An 11178-nucleotide genomic window follows, 5' to 3' on the forward strand; every position below is an offset into this window, starting at 1 on the left:
ACTTACCATGAACTGCACCTTGGGATAACCATTTGTTTTCAGAAAAACTTGATGGCCACCTTGCTTGGTTGGAACTCTAGTGACCTGGCCAAATTCTAGATTCGTCTGAATGATCTGCTTTCGACCGCCAATATTTTCTGCTTCTATTTTAGATTTGTAACATTTACCATTCTTCTTTCTACCCGTGCTGGTTGGGTTCTCTTCAGTTTATATTCTGAAGACTTTGGTTTACAGCTTTCATGTAAAACCAGTTTATTGGTTTAGTTGTTGATGTACAGTTTATTATAGTTTTCAATCAAACGTTTAAAACATCTTGAAAATATTGAAACATTTAATACACAAGAATGATTTTGTGCACAGTATATATTACATCTAAACCTTTAAAATATTCTTTTCCAGAACTATCAAATTGTGGGGCTAATGTTAAAGGTTAATGCTACAATTTATGAATTTGATCTAATCCAGTAGAAGCAAAATCTTTTTAATCTTTCAAGCACTTCCTACCATGTAATTTAGTAAGCAGTGCAGAGATGATGAACTAGGACTACATATTAGTCATTATCGATGTGATAAACCGGTGTGTTCCCTTGTCCTTATGATTAAATCATAAATAACATTTATTAATGAAATTTGAGAATGATTATGAATCTTCAAACAGAATCTTATCATGCAACATCATGTCTAAAATTGACACAGATAGTTTCCATTTAACTCCTGCCATAGCACTAAGCCCATACTGCTCTGAATGTCCATGGAATAATACTTATGAACAGCTCCCCTGATGTTCTGGGGCTAAATGTATTACTCAATGTAGTGGTAAACCACACGGATAGGAAGGACTCGGTCTATGCTGCATCAGCTGATCTCAGCCAGGATGGCAGGATTGCTGCAACTGGCCTTAGCGCCTCTGGGTCATGCCTTCTGATCATCAGCCATAACTCGTGCTGGAAAGGATGGATGTGTGTAGCCATCAGTACTAATGGCCCTACGGATGAATATCCTTCCAGGTTCATAAGTGAATGCAAGCACATTTAGGAGGGGGGGAGAAATTTAATTATATCAGCATAATGGAAACTTGCCTCATGGAAGACAGCAATAATCAGCACATCACATTTCACTGAGTCAGACAGATGCTAGGGTACATTATAAAGAGTACATTATCAATAACAGCACGTTCAGATGGATGGATCTCGTGCCTTCATGCCTCTGGAGAGTAGAGTTTAACTAGATGCTGCAGTTCAGTAGGGTAGCCTGTCACAGGACATCTCTGGTGGCGTTTTACATAACTGTAAGCGCATCGGTAACAATAGACATACCCAGAGGTTGCCAAGGCAGTATCGTTCGTCCGAATCTTGTTGCACAAAGGACACGTGTTCCTTAGTCTAGGCAAAGCCTCATCTGTCAGCTTATCAAAGTGCACTGGCGGAGGAGGGGTCGGGAGGGAGGAGAGGGATTTAATAGTTTCCTGGTTTTCAGATGAGTACCACCATTCGAGAAACTGCAAGAAAAAGACACCCACGGATACACCAGTCGATAGGGACACTGCCACACCCCCCACCGCTCTACTGAGGAAGGAGGTCAGCTTTCCAATCACACTGCAGAGAGAGAGAAAGAAAGTAGGTTAGAATACGTGCATGGCAACTTAAGAAGGTACTGTTCCAACATTCTGTGCCATTGTCTAACAGAGCTCATGCTACAGTCAGTGATCCAACCCAAATACAATAAGTTCTTAATCTCAGGTGTGGATCAAGCAAGAGTCTTCAAACATGTAACTCTCCGCGCCAGGCTTTTCTTTTCACCCTCAATTTTAACTGGTGTTCCCTGGTATTTGAAACCTTCACCACAGTGAACTATTTGCCTGCATCCATTTTGTCAATTCCTGTCACTACTCTAACACCTCCATTATGTTACCTGAAAGTCTCCAGTTTCTCCAACAAAAGAGAGTACACTCAATTTCTGCAACCTATGTTCACAACTTACATTCCAGATAACCATACCTCAGCTCCTCTAAGCCATTTTGTTACCTTTCACTAGTCGAGGTATCGCTGACCCAAGAGGATCGGTGTTCGAGGTCCTGCAGATCTGCAGGGGTCAGGTTCCCCAAACGGACCCCAGCCACTCGCAGCAGCGGCGAGTGGAACTGCGTTTTCCCGAAGGTGTACAAGAGCCGGTAGATCAGGAACCACCCTTCCCAGCCCATGTTCACAAAGGGATAGGCAGCGAGGAAGGCCTTGTACAAGCGCTTCCAAGAGGACTCTGGAAGATGTATGGCATAGTCGTCCTCCTCTCGCAGCCTGGAAAACAATCTGTCCAGTTTGACTTTTACATATGGAACAGCTATTATCATCAAGAGGGATCTCCAGTGCTGGGTCCTCGGGAGCCCATGGCTGGCTAATCTCCATAGACCACGGCCACTGCGCAACGGAATTCTTTTCAGACCGTAAAAGTTTTCGGAGAAGGAAGCGCTGGTCCGGGACAGGTAGTGACGCTGAAGTAGGAGGTCCAGCAGCACATAGATTTCGTCGAACCATCGCCACAGAAACCCATAACGACCAGGGTTGGATTCCGCAAGCACCTAGAACATTATCATATGTTACTGTAAAATCACCACACCCTGCCTGGGGTTCTGAGTCAGTCAGAAGTTCGTTTTCTGTTACTGGATAGGTATCTTTACATATTTGAAAAGGAACACTTGAATTGTAATGGTGAAAAAGCATGGAAATGGGGTTGGTGGAAAGCCAGCACAGATGTAGGGCCTGAATAGCCATCTTCTGCATTTTAAAGTTCTGTTAACTCAATGATATACAATTGTCTGTCTCCACTAGCCAATCCTTCTGCCTATCAACAGCAACATAATTCATAGAGCAATATTGTTTCCTGTGGAACGACTGCAGAACAGGCAAAGCCCAACAATGCTCGTCCCCTTTTCATAGATCAGCTGCTCTCTACCTGCCCTCACACTAGAGCTCTCAATCCCTCCTCCTCAGAAACACCCAGTTATCTATGAAATCCACATATATTGTTGACTTCATTGGCATTACCTTGTAACTTTACCCACAACTAAATTTATACTTTGAATGAAAATGTTCCCCTCATCCACTTCTCAGTCTTGACTTTCTAATGTGTTAACTTGTGAACAATTTGCCAGGCTCTGCTTTGTCCATTGCCATCATAATCCAAACAACATCTTTTATTTGTTTGCATCAACATAATAACACACCTCTTATTAGAATGCACTACCTTGTGCAGCACTAGCATCATTAAAATAGCACGCACCTTTCATTTCTTCCCACTCCAAATGAAAGATCACCAAACACTTCCCACAAAGACCAAACTGCTTTAAATTCTGCTAATTGCATCATGATTGCATTACAAATTTAATCTTTCAGTGAAAATGCCTTTGTCTATCAACTGAATGGAGCATTCTGTCTTCCAGCATCAATCGTGACATTCAATTATGAGAAGCAAAACAGGATTAAAACCAACACTGGTCCTTATCCCCATCTCCTGCCAGAGTAATGGAAAGGTATTAGGCAAGGGCAAGACAAGCTTGTCTGTGATGCTCTCTCCCCAGTTGAAAAAGACCACCAACACTCAGATTTAGCTAACATATTAAGTGCAACATGCTTGGGAGGAAAAGGGTGAGTTTGGACCTATGATTCCCAAAGCTCTCCATCACTGGAGTTTTCTTTGTACCATTTCTGGGTCAGCTGCAGATTAATTGATAGAGATTGATTGCTAGGATTAGTCAACAACGTCATTATCATGTGACTACCAGGATGGTACAAGGCAAATTAAATGGACTGGTTTTTTTCCATCCCGTGATTCCTATGTTCCTACTAAGAATGGTCATTTGGGTGATGTACCAGGACCCAGACACCACTTTTACATAATAATTCTGGTTTTGCAACAGCGGAGCTTTGCTCAGTTAACTTGACACCTTGGTCAGCACAGCTGGAGATTCACAGAATTGTTACAGCGCAGGAGGAGGCCATTCGGCCCATCGTGTCTGCATCAACTCTCTGAATGAGCAATTCACCAAATACCCTCTCCATCTCCCTGTAACCCTGCACATTCTTCCTTTCAGATAGCAGTCTAATTCCCTTTTGAATGCCTCGATTAAACCTGCCTCCACCACACTCTCAGGCATTCCAGATCCTAACCACTTGCTGCATGGAGAAGCTTTTCCTCATGTCTCTTTTGCCAATAACTTTGAATCTGTGTCCTCTCGTTCTTGATTCTTTCACAAGTGGGAACAGTTTTTCCTTATCCACTCTGTCCAGACCCCTCATGATTTTGAATACCGCTACCAACTCTCCTCTCAACCTTCTCTTCTCCAAGAAAACAGTCCCAACTTCTCCAATCTACCTTCATACCAGAAGTTCCTCATCCCTGGAACCATTCTCATGAATCTTTTCTGTACCGTCTCCAATGCCTTTGCATCTTTCCTGAAGTGCGGCGGCCCAGAACTGGATCCGGCGGCACAGTGGCGCAGTGGTTAGCACCGCAGCCTCACAGCTCCAGGGACCCGGGTTCGATTCCGGGTACTGCCTGTGTGGAGTTTGCAAGTTCTCCCTGTGTCTGCGTGGGTTTTCTCCGGGTGCTCCGGTTTCCTCCCACAAGCCAAAAGACTTGCAGGTTGATAGGTAAATTGGCCATTATATAAATTGTCACTAGTATAGGTAGGTGGTAGGGAAATATAGGGACAGGTGGGGATGTTTGGTAGGAATATGGGATTAGTGTAGGATTAGTATAAGTGGGTGGTTGATGTTCAGCACAGACTCGGTGGGCCGAAGGGCCTGTTTCAGTGCTGTATCTCTAATCTAATCAATACTCCAGCTGAGGCCAAATTAGTGTCTTATACAAGTTCAACATAGCCTCCTTGCTCTTGTATGCTATGTCCCTATTAATAAAGCGTAGGATACTGTTTGCTTTATTAACCGCTCTCTCAACATGCCCTGCCACCTTCAATGACCTATGCACGTATACTCCCAGGTCCCTCTGCTCCTGCACCCCTTCAGAATTGTACCCTTTATTTTATATTGTCTCTCTATGTTCTTCCTACCAAAATGAATCACTTCACATTTCGCCACATTGAACTTCATATGCCACTTGTCCACCCATTCCACCAACTTGTCTACGTCCTTTTGAAGGTCTACACTACCCTCCTCACAGTTCACAATGCTTCCAAGTTTCGTATCATCCGCAAATTTTGAAATTATGCCCTGTGCACCAAGATCTAGGTGATTAATATATATCAGGAAGAGCAAGGGTCCCAACACTGATCCCTGGGGAACTCCACTACAAAAATTCCTCCAGCCCGACAAACATCCATTAACCACTACTCTCTGTTTCCTGTCACTCAGCCAATTGCAGATACATGTTGCTACTGCCCCTTTTATTCCATAAGCTATAATTTTCCTCAAATCTGTTGTGCAACACTGTATCAAATGCCTTTTGAAAGTCCAGGTACATCACATAAACAGCATTGCCCTCATCAACCCTCCCTGTTTCTTCCTCAAAACGTTCTAGCAAATTAGTTCAACATGATTTTTCCCTAACAAATCTGTGCTGGCTTTCCTTAATTAACTCACATTTGTCCATGTGACCATTAATTTGGTCCCAAATTATTGTTTCTGGAAGTTTCCCCACCACTGAAGTTAAACTAAAAGCAAAATACTGCAGATGCTGGAAATCTGAAATAAAAACTGAAAGTGCTGGAAATACTCAGCAGGTCAGGCAGCAACTGTAGAGAGAGAAGCAGAGTTAACCTTTTAGGTCTGTGACCTTTCATCAGATACAAGTAACATCCCAGAAATAACTGTAAATCAAGAAATGGAAGGGAGGACGGAACACAAGAAAATTACAATCACCAAGGAAGTGGTACGGAGCAAATTGTTGCAGCTGCAGGCTGACAAGTCCCCGGGTCCTGATGAACTTCATCCTAGGGTCTTAAAAGAAGTGGCTAATGAGGTAGTTGGTGCGTTGGTTTTAGTTTTCCAAAATTCCTTCGATTCAGGGAACATTCCATTAGATTGGAAAATAGCCAATTTAACTCCTTTATTCAAAAAAGGAGGGAGACAGAAAGCAGGAAACTACAGGCCAGTTAGCTTAACATCTGTCATAGGGAAAATGTTAGAAGCTATTATTAAAGACATTATAGCAGGGCAGTTAGAAAAATTCAAGGTAATCTGGCAGAGTCAACATAGTTTTATGAAAGGAAATCATGTTTAACCAATTTACTGGAGTTCATTCAAGAAATAACATGTGCTGTGGATAAAGGGGAATTGGTGGACGTACTGTACTTAGATTTCCAGAAGGCATTTGATAAGGTGCCACATCAAAGGTTATTGCGCAAAATAAAAGCTCATGGTGTAGGGGGTAACATATTGGCATGGATAGAAGATTGGTTATCTAACAGGAAACAGAGAGTAGGCATAAATGGGTCATTTTTTGGTTGGCAAGATGTAATGAGTGGTGTGCTACAGGGATCTGTGCTGGGGCCTCAACTTTTTAAAATTTATATAAATGACTTGGATGAAGGGACCGAAGGTATGGTTGCTAAATTTGTTGATGAAACAACGACAGGTAGGAAAGTTAAGTTGTGAAGAGGACATAAGCAAGCTCCAAAGGGATATAGATAGGTTAAGTGAGTGGGCAAAGATCTGGCAAATGGAGTATAATATGGAAAATGTGAAATTGTCCATTATGGCAGGAAGAATGTAAATAAAGCATATTATCTAAATGGTGAGAGATTGCAGAGCTCCGAGATGCAGAGGGATCTGGGTATCCTAGTGCATGAATCGCAAAAGGTTAGTATGCAGGTACAGCAAGTAATTTGGAAAGCTAATAGAATATTATTGTTTACTGAGAGGGGAATTGAATACCAAAGTAGGGAGGTTATGCTTCAGTTATACAAGGCATTGGTGAGACGTCAATCTGGAGTACTGTGTATAGTATTGGTCTCCTTATATAAGGTAAGAGAAGGTTTACTGGACTAATAGCTGAATGAGTGGGTCGTCTTATGAAGAAAGGTTGGACAGGCTAGGCTTGTATCCGTCGACGTTTAAAAGAGTAAGAGGCGACTTGATTGAAACATACAAGATCTGAGGAGTCTTAACAGGGTGGATGTGAAAAGGATGTTTCCTCTTGTGGGAGAATCTAGAACTAGGGGTCACTGTTCAAAAATAAGGGGTTGCCCATTTAAGATAGAGATGAGGAGAATTTTTTTCTCTCAGAGGGTCCTGAGTCTTTGGAACTCTCTTCCCCAAAAGGCAGTGGAAGCAGAGTCTTTGAATATTTTTAAGGCTGAGGTAAGCAGATTCTTGATAAGCAAGGGGGTGAAAGGTTATAGGGGGTAGGTGGGAATGTGGAGTTAAGGTTACAATCAGATCAGCCATGATCTTGTTGAATGGCAGAGCAGGCTCGAGGGGCTGAGTGACCTACTCCTGCTCCTAATTCGTACATTCATATGTATGTTCATAGAAGACTTTGGGATTCCCTTTTATGTTAGCTGCCAGTCTCTTTTCATACTCTCTCTTTGCTTCTCTTACCTGCCTTTTCACTTCCCCTTTGAACTGTCTATATTCAGCCTGGTTCTCCATTGTATTACCTGCCTGACATCTGGCATCAGCATACTTTTTCTTGTTCATCTCTATCTTTTGTCATCCAGGCAGCTCTGGATTTATTTGCCCTACCTTTCCCCTTCAAAGCAAAATACCTTGACCATGCCCGAACTCTCTCTACTTTGAAGGTAGCCAATTGTTCTGTTACTATTTTTCCTTCTAACCTTTGATTCCAATTTTATTATCCAGTTTCATTCTTACCCCACTGAAGTTGGCTTTCCCCCGATCAATTATTTTTACTCTGGATGTTTCTTTGCCATGTCCAAGAACCAACCTAAAACTTATAATACAATGATCACTGTCCCCTAAATGGTCTCCTACTGATATTTGATCCACTTGGTCCACCTCATTCCCAAGAACCAGGTCCAGCAGTGACTCCCCTCTTGTTGGACTGAAAACATACTGCTGTAGAAAATTTTCCTGAACACACTTTAGGAACCCTTGCCCCTCTCTGCCCTTTACACTACTACTATCCCTGCCTATATTTGGATAATCAAAGTCCCTCATTATAACTATTCTATAATTCTTGCATCTCTCTAATTTCCTTGCAAATTTGTTCCTCTTCTTCCTTTTCACTAGTTGGTGACCTATAGACTACACCAGGCATTGTAACTGCACCTTAGCTGTAGCCAAATAGATCCTGTCCTTCACAGGGATATCCTCTCTCCAGCACTGCAATGCTCTCCTTATTCAATACCACCACTCCTCCCCCTTCTTTTTCTATCTTTCCCAAACACCTTGTATCCAGGAATATTTAACACCTAGTCATGCCCTTCTTTGAGCCAGGTCTCTGTTATAGCCACATCATATTTCCACATCAGTCTGCACTTCTAACTCACCAATCTCATTAACAACCCTCCATACATGCACATTAACCCCAATTTAGACTTTATAACTTTCTCCCCTACTCAGACCCCACCTAATAACTTACTATTCTCTACTTCAGTGCTATCTATCTCTCCCAGTATTCTGTGCACCTTGGTATTCCTCTGAAATTTCTTCCTGGTTCCCACACCCCAGCCAAGTTCATTTCAACTCTCTCGAACAGCAAAATCCAGCAGCGACTAAAAACAGTGGCGTCTCTGCCAGAGAACAAGTCAGGTAAGTTTATATTCCTAACTGTAGCCAACAGCAAAAATGAATTTCCACTTGCATCGCATGGGCAGGAGATTGTAAAGCACCTTATAAACAATGACATTACTTTTAAAGTGCAGTCACTGTCATTCAGGCAACAGGAGGTCCCAAAAAAGCAAATAAGACAATCTCCTTTTGGTGATGTCGGTTGAACGGCAAGTGCTGGTCAGGAAACTGGGTGATCTCTCTTCTCTTTACCGACTCCCCATGACTGAAGTTGTTTTAATGATCAGGAGCTCTCTGCCCGGGGGAGAAGGGGTTTTGATCCAGCTGAGAGTGGAGGCAGCCATATGGCCCCGGGACTGAGGTCCTCCCTGGATCCGAGAGCGTACGTTTCAGAGGCTCTACTACTGTGGGGAGGGCCCGGGTCAGACTCTTGCCCTCAGGCTGGCAGCAGCTGTGCTCTTATCCCGGTGTGCCCGCACGGCAGACCCAGGTCGGGTTTGGCGCCCGCGGTTGAGGGCCTCTGGGCTGAACCGCTCCTCACCCTCCCGCAGGCCGGATTCAAGCCTCACCTTGCACGCGTGTTGCGCCGCCGGTCTGACCGCCGACATCAGCGTGTCCTGAGCCACTACCTCGAAAATGGACGGTCGACCCGGACTCCCCGACAGCCCAGCTGTCAAATGGGCACCGCGCTCCGCCATCACCCTCTGTCTCTAGGAGCAGAGGCCGAGCCCCTCCTCCTCACTGCTAGGAGCACCGCCCAGATCCCCGAGCCCCGCCTCCTCACCGCTAGGAGCCCCGCCCAGATACCCGAGCCCCGCCTCCTCACCGCTAGGAGCCCCGCCCAGATCCCCGAGCCCCGCCTCCTCACTGCTAGGAGCCTCGCCCAGCTCCGGAGCCCCGCCCAAGTCGCGAGCCCCGCCACCTCACCACTGGGAGCCCCTCCTCCTCACTGCTAGGAGCCCCGCCCAGCTCCCGAGCCCCGCTACCTCACCACTGGGAGCCCCACCTCCTCACTGCTGGGAGCCCCGCCCAACTCCCGAGCCCCGCCCAACTCCCGAGCCCCGCCTCCTCACCGCTAGGAGCCCCTCCTCCTCACTGCTAGGAGCCCCGCCCAGCTCCCCGAGCCCCACCTCCTCACCACTAGGGAGCCCCGCCCAGTCCCCCAGGCCCCGCCTCCTCACCACTGGGAGCCCCGCCTCCTCACCGCTAGGAGCCCCGCCCAGCTCCCCGAGCCCCGCCTCCTCACCACCAGGGAGCCCCGCCCAGTCCCCCAGGCCCCGCCTCCTCACCACTGGGAGCCCCGCCTCCTTACCGCTAGGGAGCCCTCCCCAGCCCCCGTGCCCCGCCTCTCATTGCTGGGAGACCTGCCCACGCCTCCGAGGCCCGCCTCCAAAGAGGAGGCATATAAAATTGCCAGAAACAGCAGCAATTCTAAGGCACTAAAATAAAAGCAAAATATTGCGGATGCTGGAAATCTGAAACACAAACAAGAAATGCTGGAAATACTCAGCATCTGTGGAGAGAGAAGCAGAGTTAACCTTTCAGGTCAGTGACAAGAACTGGCAAATATTAGAAATGTAAAAGCTTTTCAGCAAGTAAAGCAGGGGTGGGGCAAGAGATAACAAAAGAGAAGGTGTTGAAAGGACAAGGTCACAGAGAATAGCTGACCAGAAGGTCATGGAGCAAAGGCAAACGGTATGTTAATGGTGTGGTGAAAGAGAAAGCGTTAGTATAGGGAGGGTGTTAATGGACAGAAAACTGAGCAGCCTGGCCCCAAGCACAAACATGAAAAGATCAGTGGGTAGGCACAGTAGAAACAAACTAAAACAAAATAAACACAAAAAAGAAAAAATAACTAAAAATAAAATGGGGGGCCCGTCACGCTCTTAAGTGATTGAACACAATGTTCAGTCCGGCAGGCTGGAGTGTGCCTAATCGGTAGATGAGATGCTGTTCCTCGAGCTTGCATTGTTGTTCGCTGGAACACTGCAGCAATCCCAGGACAGAGATGTGGGCATGAGAGCAGGGGGGAGTGTTGAAATGGCCAGCAACCGGAAGCTCAGGGTCCTGCTTTCAGACTGAGCGGAGGTGTTCCGCAAAGTGGTCACCCGGTCTACGTTTGGTCTCCCCAGTGTAGAGGAGACCACATTGTGAGCAGCGAATACAGTATACTACATTGAAAGAAGTACAAGTAAATCGCTGCTTCACCTGAAAGGAGTGTTTGGGGCCTTGGATAGTGAGGAGAGAGAAGATGAATGAGCAGGTATTGCACCTCCTGCGATTGCATGGGAAGGTGCCATGGGAAGGGAACGAGGTGGGGGGGGGGGCTAATGGAGGAGTGGACCAGGGTGTTGCAAAGGGAACAATCTCTTCAGAATGCTGACAGGAGAAGGGAGGGGAAGATGCATTTGATAGTGGCATCACACTGGAGGTGGCGGAAATGGCAGAGGATGATCCTTTGGATGTGGAGGCT

At 45.7% G+C, this 11178-nt stretch overlaps 1 protein-coding gene across 1 annotated transcript; it reads right to left on the bottom strand.

Annotated features, from left to right (window-relative positions):
* Positions 1-465: 465 nt before the first annotated feature.
* pex12 (peroxisomal biogenesis factor 12) lies at positions 466-9433 on the bottom strand. Its single transcript, XM_068009922.1, has 3 exons — positions 9275-9433; positions 2025-2575; positions 466-1595 (listed from the first exon to the last, which is right to left on the bottom strand). Exons 1-3 carry the CDS (start codon positions 9401-9403, stop codon positions 1199-1201), a joined length of 1077 nt encoding a protein of 358 aa, XP_067866023.1. The 5' UTR covers positions 9404-9433; the 3' UTR covers positions 466-1198.
* Positions 9434-11178: the final 1745 nt, after the last annotated feature.

Source organism: Heterodontus francisci, chromosome 30, assembly GCF_036365525.1.
Source record: "Heterodontus francisci isolate sHetFra1 chromosome 30, sHetFra1.hap1, whole genome shotgun sequence".
NCBI classification, from domain to species: domain Eukaryota; kingdom Metazoa; phylum Chordata; class Chondrichthyes; order Heterodontiformes; family Heterodontidae; genus Heterodontus; species Heterodontus francisci.

Coding starts and splice junctions, on each gene's coding strand:
- pex12 (XM_068009922.1), bottom strand. CDS start 9,403: ATGGCGGAGCGCGGTGCCCATTTGACAGCTGGGCTGTCGGGGAGTCCG. Junction 2,576..9,274: donor CGGCGCAACACGCGTGCAAG/GTGAGGCTTGAA, acceptor ATAATGTTCTAG/GTGCTTGCGGAATCCAACCC. Junction 1,596..2,024: donor GATACCTCGACTAGTGAAAG/GTAACAAAATGG, acceptor CTCTCTCTGCAG/TGTGATTGGAAAGCTGACCT.